Source organism: Lynx rufus, unplaced genomic scaffold, assembly GCF_022079265.1.
Source record: "Lynx rufus isolate CCGP_SWC_20201006 ecotype Redwood Valley unplaced genomic scaffold, mLynRuf1.p SCAF_2, whole genome shotgun sequence".
NCBI lineage: Eukaryota > Metazoa > Chordata > Mammalia > Carnivora > Felidae > Lynx > Lynx rufus.
Window position 1 is genome coordinate 147,264,364 of NW_025814834.1, and position 24,508 is coordinate 147,288,871.

The following is a 24,508-nucleotide window of genomic DNA, read 5'->3' on the forward strand; positions in this document are numbered from 1 at the left end:
AGATAATCTCTGCGTTTTGAGATCCTTAATTTAAACCTCATTTGCAAAGTTTATTTTACTATGTAGAGTAACATATTTATAGGTTCTGGGTTTTAACACCTAGACACCTTTGGGGTCCATTATTCTGTCTGTCACCATGACTATTTAAAAATGAAAAGAAAGGAAAGAGAGAGGGAGAGAAGGAGGAAGCTCTATAATTATCGATATGGAAAGATTTCCAGAATATACTATAAGGTTAAAAGAGCAACATACAGAGTAGTGTGTATTTGTGCTATATCCTGTATAAGAAAGGGAGAAACCATACACTTTTATTTTCTTAAAGGATATCTGGAAGGATCTGTAAGAGGCTACTAAAAGTGGCTATTTGTATGGGTATGAGGAATAGGCGATATGAATAGATAGGGATAGGGGTGGGTACAAGACTTTTTAATGTATATCTTTTTTATATTGTTTCTGTGTTTTTTTTTAAATAAATTATAAAACAGGGATATGTGTACCATCATTCCGTGAATAATCAGATCACTGTAAAAAATATCTTTTTCTGGAAGGCTGTTAGAAGGCTGAAAGATTGAAATGTGTGGCTATAGTAAGTTTACTTTTTTTGCTTCCTGCCAAAAATATCTACTGAATGAGACAAAATTTTGTTTTAAAATTCTCTTTCCTGTGACTCTCTAAAGCAGTGTCATAATAAAGGTTAGTTTTGACTTCTGGTTTTATACATATTAAACTCATTTAATCCACTCAAAATCAATCCATTCACTTATTCAACAAATATTTGCTAGTAGAAGAAATACAGCATAAAGAAATTCTTCCCTTATTGAGCTTACAGCCTATTGGGAGTATGCAGATAATAAAGAAGAACATTTTATTAAAATTTTTTATATATAATTTATTGTCAAATTGGTTTCCATACAACACCCAGTGCTCATCCCAACAGATGCCCTCCTCAATGCCCATCATCCACTTTCCCCTCTCCCCCACCCCCCATCAACCCTCGGTTTGTTCTCAGTATTTAAGAGTCCCTTACAGTTTGCCTCCTTCCCTCTCAGTAACTTTTTTTCCCCCTTCCCCTCCCCTCTGGTCTTCTATTAAGTTTCTCAGGATCCACGTATAAGTGAAAACATATGGTATCTGTCTTTCTCTGCCTGAATTATTTCACTTAGCATAACACTCTCCAGTTCCATCCACGTTGCTACAAATGGCCAGATTTCATTCTTTCTCAATGCCAAGTAGTATTCCATTGTATATATAAACCACATCTTCTTTATCCATTCGTCAGCTGATGGACATTTAGGCTCTTACCATAATTTGGCTATTGTTGAAAGTTCTGCTATAAACATTGGGGTACAAGTGCCCCTGTGCATCAGTACTCCTGTATCCCTTGGGTAAATTCCTAGCAGTGCTATTGCTGGGTCATAGGGTAGATCTATTTTTAATTTTTTGAGGAACCTCCACACTGTTTTCCAGAGTGGCTGCACCAGTTTGCATTCCCACCAGCAGTGCAAGAGGGTTCCCGTTTCTCCATATCCTCTCCAGCATCTATAGTCTCCTGATTTGTTCATTTTAGCCACTCTGACCGGTGTGAGGTGGTATCTCAGTGTGGTTTTGATTTGTATTTCCCTGATGAGGAGTGATGTTGAGCATCTTTTCATGTGCCTGTTGGCCATCTGGATGTCTTCTTTAGAAAAGTGTCTGTCCTGTCTTCTGCCCATTTCTTCACTGGATTATTTGTTTTTTGGGTGTGGAGTTTGGTGAATTCTTTATAGATTTTGGATACTAGCCCTTTATCCAATATGTCACTTGTAAATATCTTTTCCCATCCCGTTGGTTGCCTTTTAGTTTTGTTGATTGTTTCCTTTGCAGTGCAGAAGATTTTTATCTTGATGAGGTGCCAATAGTTCATTTTTGCTTTTAATTTCCTTGCCCTTGGAGATGTGTCAAGTAAGAAATTGCAGCAGCTGAGGTCAGAGGGGGTTTTTCCTGCTTTCTCCTCTAGGGTTTTGATGGTTTCCTGTCTCACATTCAGGTTCTTCATCCATTTTGAGTTTATTTTTGTGAATGGTGTAAGAAATTGGTCTAGTTTTTTTTCTTCTGCATGTTGCCTACTGGGAGTATGCAGATAATAAAGAAGAAAAAATTTTATTAAAAAAATTTTTTTTAATGTTTATTTACTTTTGAGAGAGAGAGACAGACAGACAGACGTGGGAGCAGGGTAGGGGCAGAGAGAGAGGAAGTTGCAGAATCTCAAGTAGGCTCCAGGCTCTGAGCTGTCAGCACAGAGCCCAATGTGAGGCTCAGACTCAGGGACTGCGAGATCATGGCCTGAGCCAAAGTCAGACACTTAACCAACTGAGCCACCCAGGTGCCCCAAGAAGTAAGTATTTTAATAATATGTCAGATGTTGATAGATACAACAGAGAAAATTAAAGCAAGTAAGAGGAAGGATATAAAGTGTTAAGGGGAAAATATACAGTGTTAAATGGAGTAATCTTTGAAAGTCTCACTGAGAAGGGGTCATTTGAGCTACAAACTGAAGGTTAAGTAGCCAAATAGTTACCTAGAGAAGAACCTTCCAGACTGCGAGAACAAGTGCAAAGGCCCTGGAGTAGGTATTCTGGCTGTCATACTTATATCAGTGAAAAACATGAGACTGGGATCAGATGATCAAAGGACAAGAGTAGGAGGAACAAAAGGAGCCAGATCAAGTAAGGCCATGTTTATCACTGTCAAGGCTGAGTGAGATCGGAAGCCACTGGAGAGTTTGAGCACAAGGATTGCATCATCTAACTTGTGTCATCAAAGGGACTCTGGCTGCTTTATTGAATCAGAAGACTGTTGAAGTGAACCAAGAGAGAGACAGTAGTTGACTGAACCAATATAGGGATGGTGAAGTGGTGGAAGATGATTGGGTTCTGAATATATTTTGAAGGTAGAGCTGACTGTATTTGCCATTGGGTTACATGGTGGGATAAGAGACAGAAAGAGTCCAGTATAATACTACAGTTAGGATCGATGTTTATGTCTCTTGAGCTTTGAATTTTCTAGGGCAATATCTCCTACTATAGGGAGTGAATAAGTTGCTGAGGAAAAAGCAAGATTCAGCTAAGGATCTGGAACTTCTTTTTCTGAACCATCTGACCCTCCCTGTCAGCTAAGTGCCTGGTTTTTTTCCGTGTAGTCAGATAGCCATGTTTGGAAACTGGCCCATGCTTCCAGGGGGACCACAGATTCCTAGGCTGAAGCAGCGGATCCTCATTTATCCAAGATTTTTTTAGTACTATGAATTATCAATTCTTTTTTCCTGGTGGATTCTTTTGGCATGCAGTCTTCTCTGTCTCTCCATGTCATCTCTTGCCATGCTGTCTCTCTTGGTACTCTGCAGTCACACCAGATTCTGTTCTTCCAACAGAACAAATTATAGCCTGCCTTTTTCATATATTGGTTTCCTCATCCCTTCTACATGCCCCCTCCAATAGATACTAACTAGAATCTCCATAAAGGCAAGGACCATGTTTATCTTGTTTATCATTATATCCCCAGTGTTTTATCACAATGCCAATATTTAACATTGGTATTCAGTATATGATTACTGAGTGAATGAATTTATCCTTTAATTCTTTGAAAAAAATTTTTAATGTTTATTTATTTTGAGAGAGAGTGAGTGCATGCATGAGCAGAAGAGTGGCAGAGACAGGGAGAGAGAGAATCCCAAGCAGGCTTCTCACTGGCAGTGCAGAGATCAATTTGGGGCTCCATCCCATGAACCAGGAGATCATAACCTCAGCTGAACTCAAGAGGTGGACGCTTAACTGACTGAGCCACCCAGGCACCCCATCCTTTAATTCTTGATACCTCTCGGTTCTGATTAATTTTTTTTTAATTTAGCTACTTTGCTCTGCCCCTCTATCTCTTAATTATTCCCAGAGTCTTGATTATTTGCTTAGATGTCCTTGTTTGCTCTGAGAACTGATATTTCTTTTCTTTTTTCTTTTTTAAAGTTTATTTGTTTGTTTTGAGAGAGAACATGTGAGCAAGTAGGGGAGGGAAGAGAGGGGGAAAGAGAGAATCCAAAGCAGGCTCCATGCAGAGTCCCCAATAGGGGGCTCAGTCTTGCAAACTGTGAGATCATGACCTGAGACGAAATCAAGTTGGACTCTTAACCGACTGAGCCACCCAGGCACTCCTGAGAACTGGTATTTCTAAGGGGTTTCAGTTCACACCCACCTACCAAGCTTCTGTCCTCCTGCTTGTACAGATCCTTGTTCTTTATGTGTGTCCAGATTCAGATTTGTTTACCTTTTCCTGACTTGTTGCCTTCTCAGACACCTACCTGGTCGCCTTTAACAACATTGTTTTTTTCCTCTTGGACCAATTTCTCTCCTGTCACTTCTGAGTTTGCTGAGGAATGGTACAGAAGTGACTCCACATGCCCCAGAAATTCTTTTCTAATCCCTGTGACACTTAGACACTTCTGGGATATGGATGATTAGAACAGGGATTACAATTTAGATGAGAATGATTGCATACCTATGGGGAGTGACATAGTGGGTCAGCTTTCATTTCCACTGCATCCTCCAAGGTAATGGGAAAAGGCTGTCTAGTCCATCATCTTTCACACTTAGATCTAGCAAGTCATTCTATAGCTGACCTCAGTGGAAAATAACTTAATGTCTTTTCATTTCCAAGTAAGCCATCTTTATACAGTACCTCTCTTTTAATTTGGATCGTCATGCCTAATTCTCAGTTCTTCACATTAGATTTGATCATTTGCATATAACCGATTCCTCCATTAATGCAGTCTAACATAGGTTCACAGGAATTTAACTGTAATTCCCTGAATGACTTTTTCCCCCCCAATAATGTCACTTAGGGCAGTCTCTATTACACCAGTAAACTCAGCAATAAATAACATTACTGTATTTCCTTTTCACATGTTTCAATCTTAACATGCAGGAAGCCTTGGCTCAAGCTTTTTGGATTGACATCAAGCGCATGGATGACCCAGAGTGTTACTTTAATTCTTTGCCAAAAGAGTTAGAAGTAAAAAGAGATCGGATGATACATTTACTTGAAAGTCTTGGCCTAAAACCCATAGTTCCTGATGGGGGATACTTCATCATTGCTGATGTGTCTTCGCTAGGTTTGTAAGGGTTTTTATTATTTCAAATATATGGAAACTTATGTGTGAAATTACATCAGAATTAGGGAGTAAAGATTGCTGTCAAAGCCATATCAGCATTTTGTCTATGGAAAAATGGCTTTTCGTTATGTCTGTTTTTGTTTTGTTTTGTTTTATATAATCATTTTGACTTTAGGTCCCTGACCTTAAATGCAACTGTTATTAACATGGTTACAGGTATTCCATTAAACATCGAATTTGCTATCATCTTGTTCTAGTGTGTAGTTTGAAATACAGGTACGTGAAATAATATACATACCCTGTGTTCCTTTGAGTAAAATTTTCGTTTCCTTTTTACTGAAGAAAAAGGTGGTTTCTAAAAGGTTGATGCTAGGGGCGCCTGGATGGCGCAGTCGGTTAAGCGTCCGACTTTAGCCAGGTCACGATCTCGCGGTCCGTGAGTTCGAGCCCCGCGTCAGGCTCTGGGCTGATGACTCAGAGCCTGGAGCCTGTTTCCGATTCTGTGTCTCCCTCTCTCTCTGCCCCTCCCCCGTTCATGCTCTGTCTCTCTCTGTCCCAAAAATAAATAAACGTTGAAAAAAAAAATTAAAAAAAAATAAATAAAAGGTTGATGCTATCGGGGAATATTAAAATGCTATTTTAGAATTTACTGAAATGAAGTAAAGAAGAAAAATAATATTTATTGAGAGGCTACTACATGCCTAGCACTTCCACACACCCTTTTGAAGAAGGTGTTGTTAGCTCCATTTTTAAAGATGTGAACACTTAGAAAGCTTTAAGTAACTTGCTGAAGTCACATAGCTACATTCCACGTAGTTTTGTCTCCAAAAAGCAATGGTTTTTATATTACCTGAAGCTGTTGTATGTAGTTCTGACATGCCATACAAATCTAAAATTAGAAGCATGGTAACATTTTGTATATAACTTATTTTCTTAAAAAAAAATTATGATGTTAATGAAACAGTGATTATTATTTCTTCATTTGTTGTGAGAGATGGAGAGACCGTGGTGCCCAGAGGTTTTTGCTGTCCTTTTGCCTGAGAGCTGGGTATGTTTGGCTCCCAAGCTCTGTTCTTATTTAAAACCCCTTAAGATGTCTTATACTCTGAGGTTTGGAAATCACTTTTCCTGTGTTTTGTCCAAATGTACAGCTCATTTTGTGAAATGATAAAAAGAAACGGCACAGTTTTCATCACGTACAGTTTTGCTATTGAGTTGGAACTCCGTAAGATTTTCAACATGAATTATTTTTAAAGTAATTGATTAAGTACTTGATCTACTTCTAAAGAGCATTTAAGCTGACTCATATTAAAAAGTTTTCCATGTATAATATATAAGTAGAAATTTATGTAACGGAGAATCAGTGTCACACAAGACGAGGAGGAAGCAAATGTTTTAGTTGCCTACGTTCAATATAGTGTTGTAATTAACATTAACTTGGGACTGAACTTTGTGGCTGCATGAGCAAATAGAAAATGAAATTAGTTGCCAGTTTCTTGGATAAAAGGACACTTAAATTTTTAGATAAGAATAATTCTCCCCTGGAACCAAATTGTCCGAGATGGTAAATTCTGAAAGGAATTTATTGCATTGTAACATGAAACATCAAAAAGACATTAATGCAACCTTTGTGTGGAACATTGCCCTAAGCTCTTAAATAGTTTCCCATATTATCTTCAGTCAATCCACCTTGCTTGCAATACCAGTTTAGGTCTCAGATCTTGAGCTAGTGTGGTTGTAATGGAACAGAAAGGATTTTGGTTAGAAAACCATTTATGATGATGTGGGGAGAAAAAGATGTCACTTCCTTATAGTCCTTTTTCACCTGTGGGGGAAAAATATTAATGTCTATAAGACCTTCCTACATATGAGGACAAGTTCATTCTCTTGTACCCTTTTATCTACTCAGATTAATTTAAATGTGGACATTCTTCCAGGTATTAGATTTTGGTCCCACCATTTGCTAAAGACAAAAGCAAAATCCAACATTTTCATTTGATGGTAGCTTGAAAATAAAAATAGACCATAAGATTCATGAACATAGTAATTAACACCCTTTACAACTCATAACAATGGCTAACTGGTTAATATGATTTGAGTATTTATGATGTAGTAGGTATTATGTTAAGAGCTTTACAAATATTCCAATCTCACAAAAGTCCAATGAGATTGGTACTATTATATCTCCATTAATAGATGAGAAAGATGAGAGAGAAGAGAGAGAGAGAGGGAATTAAGAAATTTACTGAATCTAATTAACTACTTAGTAGCAGAGCTGGGTTCTTAACCCAGAGATCCATTTCCTAACCAATGAATTTATCTTTTTTCTGCTGTATTAAGCAACTTTCCAGGTCAGTGAGCTTCACCCTAGAACTAAAAAGGGGACCATTTGATAAGAAGACAAGATGACAAATAGGGAGATGATTGAAGTTGTTCTAGTGAGATAATAAGGTCCACAACTGTGGAGAAGTGGGTTGCAATACCAATAACCAATTTTGATTTTAGTAGATTACTTAAATACGTTAATGTTATTATACTATGGTTCAAACTGCTATCTAAAGAAATATTTTGTTTAGTTATTTTGAGGATCTCTGACTTGAGTTTTCAAAAGCAGTAGATTCCAACATTCTTCTAACTATAAAATCTTTAGAATTGTATTTGTTCCCTTCTTTCCTTTTGAGCACCATGGCAATAAATTCAACTTTTCTAAGCTTCACAAGAATAAATGAATACTACAACCGGTGTCGGTTACAGTTAGTTAATATCTGCTTTTCTTCTTTGTTCTGCTGTGGGTAATCACTTCTTTCTCTGGGTTACCTTTGAATACTTGTCACATGGAATTTTGACAAAACTTATAATTAAAGTCTAACTTTAAGTTGTTATTTTGTTAGAGCCAAACCTGAAGTAAACACACACACACACACACACACACACACACGCACACATATGTACATATAACTTGAAATAGTAATTTAACTTCCTCATCTGTAAAGTGAAGATAGCTACCTCTCAAATAAATGACTCTTTTTTCATGCTTAACAAATAGTAAGTGCTCAATAAATGGTAATATATTGTTAGCATTATCTGGAAATTTTACATTCTTAAAGCACAGAAGAAAATGGAAATAAAATCATTAAGTAAAAACATATTAAGACTTAAAAAAATAAAGATGAAGCTTTTTTCAATGTCAAGGTTTTTACACTGTTAATTTGAAGAGACCTAGTATTTAATGAATAAAATATAAGTAACTGCCTCAATTTGCTTTGAGCAATAAATTATAAAATATTATTGATTACAGTAACTGTCAATGTTAGTTGCTTTGGGGCATTCAAAAAGATCTAAGAGTACAGATTAATAAAACAGACAATATTGCTGATACTGAATACCAGAAAATATCTTGCCCAGACCTTAAAGCAAGATTGGAGTAAGAGGTAAGAATGGAACACATATTTGAAGTTTTTCCAAAAAAAAAGTTTTTAATGTTTAAAAAGCATAATATAGAAGAAAGAAGTAAACAGGCTATCTTGGAAGATCTACACAGATATTCTCCCTTTATAAATGATGAATAGCATTAAAGTATGCACTCAACAGATACACTTTTCATTACTTATATGCTAGACACTGAGCTAGGAGTTGGAAATAATGATAGGTTGCAATACAGACACTTTATCCTTGTGGAGCTTACAATCTAACAATGAATGACTATTTGGAGATATAATTAGTACTGATGAATACTCTATAAGTTTAGATGTTATTTCTTTAATAATGATCATAGAAGTTTACATTATTTCTGTATGGAAAGATAGCACTCCTCTTTTCTCCCCTTTTCTTATTCCTCCCCAGTTCTAAGATCAATATGCACAAGCATAATTATCCATATATATCCATAAAATTCTGCCTTAGAGTATCACTAAAACTTATCTGTGAATTCCTCACTTCCCACCCCAGCATGCAGTATGAGAGTCCAGTAAGTTCTCTGAAAATCTTCTGAGAACATTTTGAATCTTGATAGATTTAGATGAAATACATGTTGGCCTCAGATATAATACATTGGCCGTCTAATCTTCATTGTTGTTTTAGATGCAGACCTCTCTGATATGAAGGACAGCAATGAACCTTATGACTATAAATTTGTGAAATGGATGACTAAAAATAAGGTAATGTTTATTTGCCTTTGAGATATTCTGATGTATTTTATGGTTAATTTATGAAGGAAACTTGCTGACATGTTTTGAACAATGTTAACTATAGTTTTGTTATATCATATTCCACTTACGGTTATGTAGAGGATTTTTAAGACATTTTTCTTTTGGAAGTTGTTGTGAATATTTAGAAGTATCTATTTGTTTTTAATGTTAATGTTTATCAGCCTAAAATTCATATTTGACGTAGAAGTAGTTTTCCTATTTTATTTTTCTATTTACTTTTCAGAAACTGTCAGCCATTCCAGTTTCCGCATTCTGTAACACAGAGACCAAATTACAGTTTGAGAAGTTTGTGCGATTTTGCTTCATTAAAGTAAGTTCCCTGTTTTATTAAAAAACACATTTATGATGTTCTTCCTTCTGATTTATAAAGCACCTTTTTTTTTCTATTGCTAGGAATGATGTGTTCATATGTAGTTTTTTAATTTTGGCTTGCTGCCATGAAATTAACTGCCTACAAGGACAAAACTCAACACTTGAGCATTGAGTTTACTGTCTTACATGATCAGACTCCTTACTGTGTGACAGTGCAATGTCCCGCATGCAATAAAAAATTACTAGACATGTGAAGCCATAAGGAAATGTGACTCTTAATAAAAAAATTTAAAAAAAAAAAAGCAGTCAGTAGAAACAGATTGCAAGGTGACCCAGATATAGGAATTAGCAGACAAGGATTTTAAAGCAGATATTATAAGTATGCTCAAGAAATTAAAAGAGGGCACCTGGGTGTCAGTCGGTTAAGTATCTGACTCTTGATTTCAGCTCAGGTCATGATCTCCTCCCCTGTGAATGCATGTGCTCTCTCTCAAAAATAATTAATTAATTAGTTAGCTAATGAATAAGTTAATTAAAAATAAAGAAAATATGGTCATAATGAATGAACAAATTAAGACTATAAAAAATCAAGTGGAAATTTAACAACTTTAAATTGTAATTTCTGATATGAAAAATATATGGGGTTAACACAGAGAGGATTGAGGATGTCAGGAAAAAATAACACACTTGAATTACAGATTCACAGAAACCATCCAATCTGAAAAACAGAAGGAGCAATTATTTTTGAGAAATCAGTGGAGCCTTAGGTCTATGAGACAGTATCAAGTGATAATATACATGTAATTGGAGTACCAAAAAGAATGTGGCAGAAAGAATATTTTTAGAAGTAATTTCCTTGTATTTGGTGAAAAGCAACTTAGAGATCTAAGAGCCCAGTGAATCACAAGGAGGATATAAAGAAAACCACACCTAGACACTTAAACTGCTAAAAACCAAGGGTAAGGTAAGATCTTGAAAAAAGCCAAAGAAAAACTATACCTCACATGCATATGAATTTAGCAACTTCTCATCAGAAACAATGGAGACCAGAATACAATGAAATGAAATCCTGAAACTGCTGAAATAAAAAATGTATTAGCCCAGAACTCTTTTATCCAGGAAAATAGCCTTTAAAACTAAAAATGAAGTGTCCATTCCTAACCAATAAAAGCCGACTGAATTCCTTATCATCAGACCTGTACTAAAAAAATACCTGAATATATGTATTATTGCTATTTTTAAGGTGTTATTGCCACTGAAGACAGGCTTAATACATTCAAGAAACTCTTTTTACAAACACATTCATCTATAAATCTAGTCAGAATGATGTAATCATTGTTTTCAATTTTAGAGACAATCTCTAGACAAACTATGGAAGACTTACTCAGAAGAGAATAAAAATGTTAACAACCTAATGTCAACATTTAATTGACTGAAATGTAGAAGAAGGGTAAGGCCATTAATATTCTCATCTTCCAGTGGATCTAGAAATAGAGGCATATTATTTGAAGTTATAAATAGAACTAATAAAAGAAAAAAGTAACAGAAGACTTCCTGTTTTAATCGTAAACACAGCCCTTCCCCATTCTCTGCTTGGAAGTTATTCAAAACAACTAGGAAAATGGAAAACAGATTCACAAATTCCCCAGTAAGTGAAGAAGAGTTGCCAAATCCAGTGATTTGGTAGAGGGAAGACACCTAGAAAGTCTCTTGTGTCTACATCTTCAAATTATAGACAGCCAGCAAGCAACCTACTCATCAGAAGAATAGGACAATAAGTGCACTGGCAGAGGGAGCTTCTCCAGACTCATGAAAGGCAGGACAGAAACATACAGCTGTATCATCTAGAACCTATGTGGGTCAGGGCGGAAAGGAGATTCTAGTTGGGTTATAGATTTTCTCATTCACTGCTGTCATTTTTGCTAAAAGCCTTATTGGGGAAATGTAGAGGAAGATATATTAAATTCCAGGTAGCGACTTAAATTAGCTGGGAGGAAAAAAAGTATCCTCCTCCCTCTCCACTGAAGTCCACATCAGTCATATTAAACTTCACTGTGAGCCAGGGAGAATTTCTCCTGTCTTCTAGTGTGGCTCTGGCTCCTCACTTACACTGAGCTGCAGATACATCTTCAAATCACAGAGTCAGTAGGTAGCATATTCATTACCCAGAACAATAGGAACCGTAGGTGTGCTAGCAGTGGGAGCTCACAAAGGTAATTCAATCAAAAATGAGTAATGAAAAGGAATCCACTATGAATCTATAAGAAGATACTATAAGGAAAAAAGGGGAAAGGTACAAGGAAAAACAAGCATCGGAAAGAGAATATTCAACCAGAAGAATGTTGCTGTAGAGCAAATAAAAATCAGTAGCTCAAATCCAAAACCTTTAAATCGATAATATAAGAAGATGAAATGGCAGTTTGTCAGAGCTCAGGTACAAAATTGAAGGAGAAAAGGTAATTGTAGTGACATAGGAAACAGCACAGAGAACACTCAATACTTCTGTAAGATTATTAAGGATTGGGGAAAGTGAACAAGGAAGAGTGGAAAGGATCAAAGATTTTTAAAATATTGGAAAAATTATGGATGTGGAAGACAAGTGAAATGTGTTGAATCCCATGGAGGTGGAAACAAATGAAACCTGAAAAGCATTTTATGGCTTTATTTCGAGAATGCTTTCTATTTAAAAACAAAACAAAACAAAACAGACAAATCTAATACTTGAAAGGGAATGCCTTGTCTCAGGCAAAATTGTCCCAGAACAATTAACACTGAGATACATTGGACTTAAAAGATAAAGAAACAATCCTTTGGCATCTAAACAAAAAGACCCACGCCTTCTTGGGGGCAGGTAAGAGGATCAGTGTGGACACACCTCCTTTACATCAACACTCAATATTGGAAGAGAGGGGAGCACCACCAAGAAGTCTCTAGGGAAAGTTAATGTAACTAACCCAACCTCTTGGAAAGGCTAAAAATAAAAGGATGGCAAAACATGCCAAGAAAATGGAAATTGAAAGAAAGCAGGTTAAATTTAAGGCAAAATAAGCCGAAAAGCAGCACTTCCCAATGGTTATGGGTAAAATTCTCAGCAGCTATCAAATATATGAAGGGATGTCCCACTTTACTCATATTACAAGAAATGAACATTAAAACTTTGACAAAATTTTACTTTATTTATTAGAATGGAAACAAGCAAACAACTAAAAAGTTCCATGAGACAATTGTATAGATTGAGAGTGGGGGTATAATTTGTAAAATCTCTTAACAGTCAGTTTGAATATTTCCATCCAAATGTAAATGCACATACTTCTTAACCCAGAAATTCTACTTCTAGGATTTTTTTTTTCCTGTGGATTTACCTGCACATTTTGAATGACTTGTGCTTGAGGATTTTCCATATTTGTAACTCCCTTCTTTGAAAAAAACTTGGCTCTCATCACATAATCACTTCTTTTTTTTTTTTTTTTTCAACGTTTATTTATTTTTGGGACAGAGAGAGACAGAGCATGAACGGGGGAGGGGCAGAGAGAGAGGGAGACACAGAATCGGAAACAGGCTCCAGGCTCCGAGCCATCAGCCCAGAGCCCGACGCGGGGCTCGAACCCACGGACCGTGAGATCGTGACCTGGCTGAAGTCGGACGCTTAACCGACTGCGCCACCCAGGCGCCCCCATAATCACTTCTTTACTCAGTCCCTCTGTATGAGCCACGTGCCTTTCCAGCCACCACTGCTGACAGGCACCCTTTACCCTACTCAGGCTTTGACCTGAGGCTTTGTACCAGGCTGCCACTGTCACCTACTGCAGGGTCTCCTTCACCCCTCATGGGCTCTGACACCCCATGCCCATCTACCTTGGCAGATGCCTGCCTCATCCTGTCCAGGTTCCAGCACCCTGCACAGAGCCACCCTGTGATACAGATGCTGGTTTACCCCGCTTGGACTCTGACACCCTGTTCCAGTCAACACTGCTGCTGCCATTGGAATGCCGCCCACATTGGAAACCCTCCTCACTCCACTCTGGCTGCAACATCCTGCACCAGGCCGCCTCCATATATGAACACCTGCTTCACTTAGCCCCACCTAATGGCTTTTGCACTAAATCATTCTGTAGAGAGGGAAGAAGAAATAAAAGAAGTAGTGAAAGCAGAAGAGAAAAACAGGAGACTTGATTTTCACTATTTATCAATTTAATTTTATACCAGATTCTGGTATTACCTATTCAAAAGGCAAATGAATTTTATTAGTAATTATAACTATGAAACATTGATGGAGTGGGCAGAGTAGTGTGGATGAATGAATTTTTTCCCAGAGCAGAGAATGATGAATTTTGCCTGAAGTTGATAAATAAGGAAATAGAACCAAATGGATAATTTAGATCTTGGAGGTAACCGCTAGAACTAAAATGAGAAATTGCTATAAAAGGTTGTCTTGGAAGATGGTGGGTATAGTAGGAAGGAGTAGGGAGAGGAGGAGCAGATGAGTCTTACTCTGTGGAAGCTCTTCTGTACTCTCTGATTTGTTTCTGCAACTATATATTAATTTGATTGCTTTCCTTTTGTAGGTCTGCCTTTGCATTTTTACTTTGAAAAATTCTCTTCACTTAGATCAGATATTCACTTAAATCTTCATTTAGTGCTGTGATGTTTCATACTCTTTCTACTTTATCAAATCTGTCTTTATCTTAAAGTGAACAAATCATTAGAGTACTATCCAAAACTTAATGAATGGTGGCTGTAATTTGCTCAACTGGCCTATTTTCAATTCGGCAAATGCCAGCTAGTAGTAGTACCGTTCGCCGTGTGTCAGAAAGAAACATCTTCATGTTTGTAAATGTCATTTTAGCAGAAGACAGACTTTGCAGATTTTAGTGCTTTTAGTTAACTAGTCTTTTCAGTAAACTTTTCTGAGCAGCAAGGAAAAATAATTGTTTTCGGGAATCTTAGTGTTGGATAAATAGATATCAATAAATACACGGATTTCTCAAATGAAAAGGATTTCTCCCATATGAATTCCTTTCCTAAAGACATTCCAATGCCTCAACTGGAGATTGACTATCAGTCCTATAATCTCCCATGCTTATAGATGGACATCGTGAGGGGTGTCATGTCATGTTCAGAAGGGCGTGAGGTGAGAAGCAAGGAAGCAAAAATAATAAATATCAATCCCATCAGCACATCCTTGAGTCTTGCTGCTGGCGTCAATGTCATTTATGAGTCTGGGTCTTTGGCACTGCCAGTTGCTTGTGCTGCCAAAATGGTTATAAATCGTGAGAGGGTCCACACTGGTAGACATGGTTTTGGCTGGGATCAGGTTAAACTGTTTTCAATCTGATTTGCATTTATACAGTTTGGTGATGCTTTTTGGCCCCATGGCAGTTAATTCTGTACATTTTTCAGTGTCAGGATAGTAGCAATGAACTGGCAGCCACTATCACAAAGCAGTATGACATAGTGACTGGTGTCACACTTCTCCAGCTCCTCTAATATTGAATTCTTAGGAGGTTCATACACTTTTCCAGCCAGGCAGTAATGGGATATAACATTATAAATAATTGGCTTGTTTGATTTGCTGGTGGGCTGTTTAAAGAACTTGGAATCTGTGTACCACACAGTCAAGCAAGGGAAGATGCTACAAATGCCATTTCCCAGTTTCTTTCTGTGCTCCTCCCAGAGTTAAGGCTTACTACAGGCAAGGCTTCCAATGACTCATCTCCTGGGAAGACACGATCCCTGAATGAATGCTCTGGGGTTTGGCACACCGCAGAGGCCCAGGACAGCCTGGAGCCCAACTAGGCCTGGCTCAAGTTGTCCGGGATTGAGGAGCACTTGGTTTCCAAATCACTACATGACTCTTCTGATCCATTAACTTTGGCATATTTTTTATATTTAAATATTTAATTCATCTTCAATTTATTTGATATGTAATGACGATTATTTCATTAATTTACAGAAAGACAGTACACTGGATGCTGCTGAAGAAATCATTAAGGGATGGAATAGACAGAAGTCTTGATACATGCAGACTGTTTCTACTAGATGACCGAATATGGAATTATTTAGTGCTGCCATGTGCTGGATATTGAAAAACAAATATTTCAGTACAAATGAAATTTGAAGAAAATTTTCCAAATGTTAACCCTACTGGGTTGTTTTGTTTGTTTTGTTTTTCAGTTGAAATGTATGAAAACACCTTCCATAACCATTTTATGAGAAGGAGTATAGCATTTGGCTTAAGAATTGTGAGAAGCTGGTTGGTGTTTAACCTCTCATTGCTTCAGTTTCCTCATCATAAAAGGGGAATAAAATATAGCACCTACTTTAGGATGCCTGGCTGGCTCGGTTGGTAGAGCATGCGACTCTTGATCTTGGGGTCATGAGTTTGAGCCCCATGTTGGGCATGGAGCCTGTGCCAAAAAAACCCCAAAACAACAGCACTTATTTTAGATGAAGTTTGTGAGGATAAAATAGATTGATATATGTAAAGCCTCAATAAACACTCAACTGTTAGCCGGTTTCATGACTCCACCTTGTATAAAAACTCTTAGCCAGTTATACCCCCTCAACTCCATGTCCTTGGTTTATCTACCCACACGTAGTTCTCTCCCTTTCATTTACCAGTGGCTTTGAACTTTGCTCACAATTTTGCTTCTCTGTCACAAATACTGCCATCATCTGGAGTGGCTTCAAGGTTCACAGGGATTGCCTAGGCCTTCAGCACTTTGACCTACTCACCTTTAGTGATGTTCACCTTCACTCCACACTCCAGCCACTTACCCTCTTGGGCACACCCTGAACCTTTCATCATTTAAAGCTGTGCCACCTTTGAGATAATAAGTTAGTCATCTCACACTGTAACCACCTATCCTAATAGTATTCTCTCTGTGTGTCTCGTCTGCTCTTAAAATACCACTTTTTAAAACTCACTATAATTTTAAATCCACTATTTCTCAAAAAGAAAAAAAGGGTTTATGGCACTCTTATAGCAGAATCGCAATCAATCTATGAGAATAGATTTCTGATCTTTCTTCTAGACCTGCTGAAAATAATTTCAGGATCTGGCCTTTCCAAGCTGATTTTTATACCCACTGGATTTTGATAATCATTGCTGTAGTCCACGGAGCTTTTAATTCCTATTGGTTGGTCCCCTTATATCTTCCTCACCCAGCTTAGATTTCATCATCTGTCACTTCAGCCAAGATACCCTTGCTGCCTTAAATAACTTGCCCATTATTCTATCTCACCTATCCAGCCAAAAAACAAAAACAAAACCACCCTAAAACTCCACCTTGGGATTGAAGTTCCATGCTTACACCTGGGTTGCTGAGCACTGCTGTAGCAAAATGAACAATTATGCACACACCAACAACCATGAATGCACATCATTGACCTTAACTAGATTTTATCCTTCCATGATACGTTAATAAGCTTTTTCCACCTTTTACCACAGTAGCAATTCCTAATACTCCCCCATTCTCCACAATAAAAATATCCAACCTCCTTTCTCTTCACACCTCAAAGCCGAACACTACCAGCACACTGAAATCACAGCTAATAACCTCATCTCCCACTTCTGTGAAAAACAAAACAAACCAACATGTAAAAGCAGAAACTAACAGACGAGCACTCCTAACTGGGATCCTACCAAAAGGTCCATGACCTATCTGCATCAGCATTCATCCTCAATTCATTTCATCCAGGAGAGGTGAGGCAGATTGGGGAGGGTTGGTAGGAAGGCAAAACCAGGTCCAGTCATGCAGAAGGAAACCCAGGGCCTCAGGAGCCAACTACTGCATAGCAATATGAATCCCATGTGTAATTTTTAGCCTGTCCATTCTTGTAGGCTTGATACAGTTTCACCAGGGTTTAAATCTGCTCTTTGCAGACCTGGGCTTGTCCAGTGCTGATCCTACCATCTGTGCTCTGCATCCCATTTCTTCTCACATTCTCACTTGGTTCTGTCCATTCTCTTGTATATTCAGCCTCTACTGGCTCCCTTTCTCAGCAGTGAGACATGTCCAAATTTCTCTCCTATTAGAAAACTCCTTGGGGCGCCTGGGTGGCTCAGTCAGTTGGGCGTCGACTTTGGCTCAGGTCATGAAATCACGGTGTGTGGGTTCGAGCCCCGCATCAGGCTCTGTGCTGACAGCTCAGAACCTGGAGCCTGCTTCAGATTCTGTGTCTCCCTCTCTTTCTGCTCCTCCCCCGTTCATGCTCTGTCTCTGTCTCAAAAATAAACAAACATTAAAAAAATTTTTTTTAAAAAAGAAAACTCCCTGATGCTATCTACTACCCAATTACCTCTTCCTCTTCAGGGCAAAATTTCTTCCTTCCATCTTTCCTTCCTCCCTCTTCCCTTCCTTCCTTTTTTGTTCCTTTAACAAATACTCATTGAAAAAAACCCACCAGATTAAATATAGGAGTTCATTGAACTCATGCTATGTACTAGACACTATTATAGGCACTTACACTGAACACATAAACAAAAATCCCTGCCTTCCAGGGCTTTCCTCCTGGCCAGGGGTGTGAGAATAATTCATAAACATAATGAAATATATTGAATGTTAAACTTTTTTATGTTATTAAGTTTTTTGTTTTAATTTCAGTATAGTTAACATACAAGCTATATTAGTTTCAGGTATACAAAATAGTGATTCAACAATTTTATACATTACTCAGTGCTCATGATGATAAGTGTACTCTTTAATCCCTATTTCACCCATTCCCCCACTGACCTCCCCTCTGGTAACCATCAGTTTGTTCTCTATAGTTAAGAGTCTCTTAATTGGTTTGTCTCCCTTTTTCTTTCCATTTGTTCATTTGTTCTGTTTCTTAAATTTCATATATGATGAAATCATATGGTATTTGTTTTTGACTTATTTCGCTTAGCATTATATTCTCTAGCTCCATCCATGTTGCAAATGGCAAGATTTCATTCTTTTTTATGGCTGAATAACATTCCATTGTATGTATATACCACATCTTTATCCACTCATCAATTGATGGATACTTGGGCTGCTTTCATAATTTGGCTATTGTAAATAATGCTGCAATAATTATATATCTGTTTGAATTAGTGTTTTTGTATTCTTTGGGTAAACACCCAGTAGTGTGATTTCTGGATTGTGGGGTAGTTCTGTTTTTAATTTTTTTGAGGAATCTCCATACTGTTTTCCACAGTGGCTGCACCAGTTTGCATTCCCACCAACAATGCACAAAGTTTCCTTTTGTTCCACATCCTCACCAACACTTGTTTCTTGTGTTTTACTTTAGCCATTCTAACAGATGTGAGGTGATATCTCAAATGTGGTTTTGATTTGCATTTCCCTGATAATAAGTGATGTTGAGCATCTTTTCATGTCTGTTGGCTATCTGTATGTCTTCTTTAGAAAAATGGCTTTATGTTTTCTGCCCATTTTTTAACTGGATTATCTGATTTTTGGATATTGAGTTTTATTTTAGAGTGCATGAGCAGGGGAAGGGCAGAGGCAGAGGAAGAAAGAGAGAATCTTAAGCAGGCTCCACACACAGCGTGGAGCCCAATGCCGGGCTTGATCACACAACCCTGTGATCATGACCTGAGCTGAAACCAAGAGTTGGATGCTCCACCAACCGAGTGACCCAGGCACCTCTGGGTGTTCAGTTTTATAAGTTCTTGATATATTTTAGATTCTAACTCTTACTAGATATGTCATTTGCAAACATCTCCCATTCAGGAGGTTCTTTTAGTTTGGTTGATCGTTTCCTTTGCTGTGCAGAACCTATTTTGATGTAATCTCAGTAGTTTATTTTTGCTTTTATCTCCCTTGTCTCAGGAGACCTATCTAGAAAAATGTTGCTGTGGTCGCTGTCAGAGAAATTACTCTCTGTGCTCTCTTCTAGGATTTTTTATGGTTTCAAGTCTCACATTTAGGTTATTTAATCCATCGTGAGTTTATTTTTGTGTATGGTATAAGAAAGTGGTCCAGTTTCATTCTTTTGCATATAGCTGTCCAGTTTCCCCAGCACCATTTGTTGAAGAAACTGTCTTTTTCCCATGGCATATTCTTGCCTTTTTTGTTGAAGATTAATTGGCCATATAATCATAGGTTTCTTGGCTTTCTATCCTGTTCCACTGATGCATGTGTCTATTTTTGTGCCAGTACCATACTGTTTTGATTACTATAGTTCTGTAGTATAACTTGAAATCTGAAATTGCAATACCTCCAGCTTTGTTTTCCTATTTCAAGATTGTTTTGGCTTTTGGGGGTCTCTTGTGGTTCCATATAAATTTTAGGATTATTTGTTCCAGTACTGTGAAAAATGCTGTTGGTATTTTGATAGGGATTGCATTAAATCTGTAGATTGCCTTAGGTAGTATGGACATTTTAATGATATTTGTTCTTCCAATCCATGAGCATGGTATACCTTTCCGTTTGTTTGTGTCATCTTCAGTTTTTTTCATCAGTGTTTTATAGTTTTCAGAGTAGAGGTCTTTTTCCTCCTTGTTTAAGTTTATTGCTAGATTTTTTTATCCTTTTTGGTGCAATTGCAAATGGGGTTGCTTTCTTAATTTCTCTTTCTGTTGTTTTATTATTAGTATAGAAATGCAGTGGATTTCTGTACATTGATTTTGTATCCTGCGATCTTACCGAATGTTAAACTTATACATGGAAATTGTTTGAAGAAAAGAGAAGCAGAGCAAGATAGAGGAGAATGAGAGTGTTATGAAGCAAATTGAGGTGTTAAACACTTAGCCAGGTGGGTCTCATGGAGGGGACATGGAGACAGAGGAGGGGAGGGAGGGAACCTTGTGGAGATCTTGGGAAAGAATACTCTAGCCAGAAGGAATAGCCAGTACAAAGGCACTTTGACAGGAGGGTGTACTCAGCATGTTTGATGAGTACCAAGAGTCTGGTATGGCTGGATGTAATAAGCAAGGGACAAAGTAGCAAGTGTGAGGTCAGAGAAGTAACATAGTGTAAGGATAATGGTTTAATCCAGAGAATCAGGGTTCTATCTATATTTAATTTTTAACATGATAAAATAATGTGTACTGCAGCACTGTGAGACATAAGTGAAATTAGAAAACCTTATTTGTCTTATCCTAACCTGTGTAAATACCTATGCTTTCTTTGGAAACTTCTGAAGCATCTTTTTCAATGTTGTCTTTCTGAGCCACTTTTACTTTACTTTCCATCTGGGATTTAGGTGTTCTGCATCTTCAGAGCTACTTCCCTTCCTCTTCCCTTTTCTGACTGAAGGTAAACTGGATATTTCAGCTTTTTCCCATTTTTTTTTCTTTTCCTTTGAGAGTGGCTTTTAGGGTTTAGTAATCTGTACTTCAGAGCCCTCAGATGTGGTCCTGGATCTTCTCATTTTACAGATGCTCCCCTTGCTTGTGCCCATTGGCTCTTTTTGATCTGGATATTGTCTTCCTTCTTCATTCTGCCTTTCTGCTTTTTCTTTTTTCTGTAACTTCTTTTTCTATTCTTCTGTAACAATGCTATGATTAGTTTTTATTTCACTTCAACGACATCTACGTGCATTTTAATGTTAAATAATGTGCCAACCACTATAAGGGCACGAATGAGCTTATTTTTTTATAGTCTCAGGAAATAAACCAGGTTTTCTTGGTGCTTCCTCTGGTAGGTTGTTCAGAAACTGAAATAAAATCAGTAAAAAAAAAAAAAAAAAAAAAAAAGTTGTTTACTATATAAAACACTTCAAATTTTCCTTGCTTTTCTTTGTAAGTTCTGGATCTACCTCAATATTTTGCTGCTTGTTCTTTTGTTTCAAATTCCACAAAGGCAGATCCCGTTGGATTTCCAGTAGACTTATAATGTGGTAGACTTCTATAAAAAGACATGGCCACATTTTCCAGATACTCTTTCAATCCAGCTGTGATTTTGGGAAGTAACTCCTATATGTTTAACTTCTAAGTAAGAATTGCTTACATATTTACTTGGAATGTTAAAAAAAAAAAAAAGAGTCCTCTTTTCTTCCCTGAGCAACTGGAAGGATTGAGGTCAAGAAGGTTCCAGAGGAACAGATTTGGGGGAAGGTCAGGAGGTCAGTTGTGAACACATTGACTTTGAGATGCTTATTCCACTTTCAGATGGAGATGTTGGGTAAGCAGCTGGAGAGTCTGCTTGGAGTTTAGGGAAGAGGCTGGACATAACACACATCTGAGAGGCTGTCGCATATTGATGGCATTTAGACTTGAGAGTGGAGAGGAGCACCAAGTATGTCAGTATTAGCAACAAGAAGAAGACCGATAACTTAGCTCACGAGTTTTACAAAATTTTACTGCAAAGTGGAATAACTTCTGAAAGTTTTTTCATTTGATGACTCCACTGTGACACACCCACACCACCTACCTTCAGCCCTCTGCAGTCTGGATTCCATACCCAGTACTCTGGTGAGTTCTCTAAAGATCTCCATTCATGTTCTAGATTTGAAGGAAACATCTTAGTCCCATCTGGCTTTAGCTCTTAGTATTTACCACTGCAGACCACTCTGGCCTTCTTAACTCCTATCCTTTCTTGCTCCTGCAACATTGCACATCCATGAATAGCCTCCCACCTCCCTAGCTGCTCCTTCTCAGTCTTCTTTACCTGTTCCTTAAATATTGATATTTGACTTTCTCACTAACTTCATTTACTCTTTATGTGCTGGTGATGCCCAAATTGGTATCTCCAACCTAGTCCTTTCTGTTGAATTTCAGACCCATATACCCAACACCCCATTTGTCATCTTGTATGGATTTTTCACAGGCAAACCCTATACCCAGTCTGGTCTCCTCACCAATCCAGTTGCTCAAGTCAGCAAAAAAAGAAATCATTCTTAACTTTTCTCTTCACATCCCACTTCCTCTATGTATTATCCTAAATATCTCTTAAATCCATCACCTCTCTGCCCCCAACTGCCACCCCTCTAGTACAGGCCAATGTTATCTCAAGTAGATTACCAGTCAATTTCCTAACAGTTCTCCCTGACTTGCCCTTGGCAATCCATTATCCTTGTAGACCAAATGAGCTCTCTAAAATGCAAATGTGATCATGTCACATATATTAGGTAAGCATATGCATGTTACAAGTTACAGAAATTCTAGCCCGTATGGGTTTAAATAAAAAGGAATTTTCTGTCTTAGCTGAACATCTTAGGAGTAGTCTAGTTTCAGTTACAGCTTGATCCAGGACACAGATTATAATCTGTTACCAAGCTCTATCTTGCAATTCTGTCCTCTCTGAGTCAGCTTTATATTCAGGTTGCCACGTCCTGTGATAGCAAGTTGGCTGTAGCAGTTTCTAAGTATCATATGGTCACACTAGCCAATCCAGCAAAAAAAAAAGGGGGGGGGGGTACTTTCTCTGAAACTCCAGAATTGGTCATACTGTGTCATATTTGTCCACCCCTGAGCTACATGCTATGCCAAGAGGATTGGACGTCCTAAATACTCAGGCCAATCCAAGGTCAATTCAACACAAACTACATTGGTTGACACAAGGGACAGAATGAAGAAGAGAGGAAATGAATGAGCAACCATCTTAAGTGACTAAGAACTCTTTAATCACTCTTCACTTTTTAAAAAAATTTTTAAATGTTTATTTTTTGAAAGAGAGAAAGAGAGGGAGAGGGAGACACAGAATCTGAAGCAGGCTCCAGGCTCTGAGCTGTCAGCACAGAGCCTGATGCAGGGCTCAAACTCACAGACCACGAGCTCATGACCTGAGCCAAAGTCGGACACAACCGAATGAGCCACCCAGGTGCCCCCACCCTTCATCACTCTTAACATAAGGGCTACTGTCCTCATCAGGGCCCTGCAATGCCCTGCATGATATGGTCTCTCTCACCTCCCTAGCCTCATCTTTCCTGGTCATTTTTTCCAACTCACAGGTCTGGTAATGGTAAACTCTTTTCAATTTCTCCTTCTTCTCTTTTCTCCTTCTTATCCTTCTCCATGTCTTCCTCCTCCTTTTTCTTCTCCTTCTCCTCCTTCTCCACCTCCTCCTCCTGCTGCTGCTTCTGCTTCTGTTTCTTTTACCTTAGAGAGCGAGTGAGTGGGGGAGAGGGGCAGAGGGGGAGAGGGAGAAACTTAAGCAGCCTCCAGACTCAGTGCAGAGCCTGAAGCAGGGCTTGATCCCATGGTCCAGGGATCATGACCTGAGCTGAAATCAAGAGTCAGGTGTTCAATCAACTGAGCCACCCAGGTGCCCCTCATTTTGATTTCTAAATGAGTTTTTTTTTTCTCTCTGATCATGAGAGGTTTTTTTTTTTTTTTAATGAGTTTTTTAAGCATATGTCATTTCCTGATGTTCATGCTTAATTTAGGTGGTATAATTGCTTAATTTTATGTGCCAACTTGGCTGGGCCATGGTTCCCAGATAGGTGATCAAACATTATTCTGGATGTTTCTATAAGGGTGGTTTTAGATGAGATTAACATTTAAATCAGTGGACCTTGAGTAAAGCAAATTGCCCTCCATGATATGGGTGGGCTTCATCCAATCAGTTGTAGGCCTGAGAACAAAAGACTGACCTCCCCTGAGCAAGAGGGAATTCTGCCAGCAGACAGACTTCAGACCTGAACTGCAACATCGTCTGTGTGGGTCTCCAGCCTGCAGACCCACCCTGCAGATTTTGGATTTGCCAGCATCCATAATCATGTGTGCCAATTAAAAAATAATAATAAATCTCTGTGTATATACACATGTCCGTTGGTTCTGTTTCTCTGGAGAATTCTGACTAACCCAGGTGGATTAGCAAAAATAAGAAAAGTTGTCTATGAATTCCCAAAGTTAGGTGAGATGTCATTCGGTGATATCATACCATATGATAGTAAGAGATGTGGACTTTGCACAGTGAAC

At 38.0% G+C, this 24,508-nt stretch overlaps 1 protein-coding gene and 1 long non-coding RNA gene across 4 annotated transcripts in view; both read left to right on the forward strand.

Annotated features, from left to right (window-relative positions):
• The window catches only part of KYAT3 (kynurenine aminotransferase 3), a 72,318-nt gene extending 56,148 nt beyond the window's left edge, over positions 1-16,170 (forward strand). For all 3 annotated transcript variants that reach the window (XM_047083830.1, XM_047083832.1, XM_047083831.1), the window contains 4 exons: positions 4,954-5,140; positions 9,221-9,297; positions 9,572-9,658; positions 15,614-16,170. In XM_047083830.1, the coding sequence (XP_046939786.1) occupies positions 4,954-5,140; positions 9,221-9,297; positions 9,572-9,658; positions 15,614-15,676 (414 nt within the window). In that variant the 3' untranslated portion in view covers positions 15,677-16,170. The remainder of the gene's footprint in view (positions 1-4,953; positions 5,141-9,220; positions 9,298-9,571; positions 9,659-15,613) is intronic.
• A 4,042-nt stretch (positions 16,171-20,212) lies between these two features.
• Positions 20,213-24,350, forward strand: LOC124516073 (uncharacterized). The gene is made up of 2 exons (XR_006962978.1): positions 20,213-22,060; positions 24,154-24,350. It is a non-coding gene; the product is annotated as an uncharacterized LOC124516073 (long non-coding RNA).
• Positions 24,351-24,508: the final 158 nt, after the last annotated feature.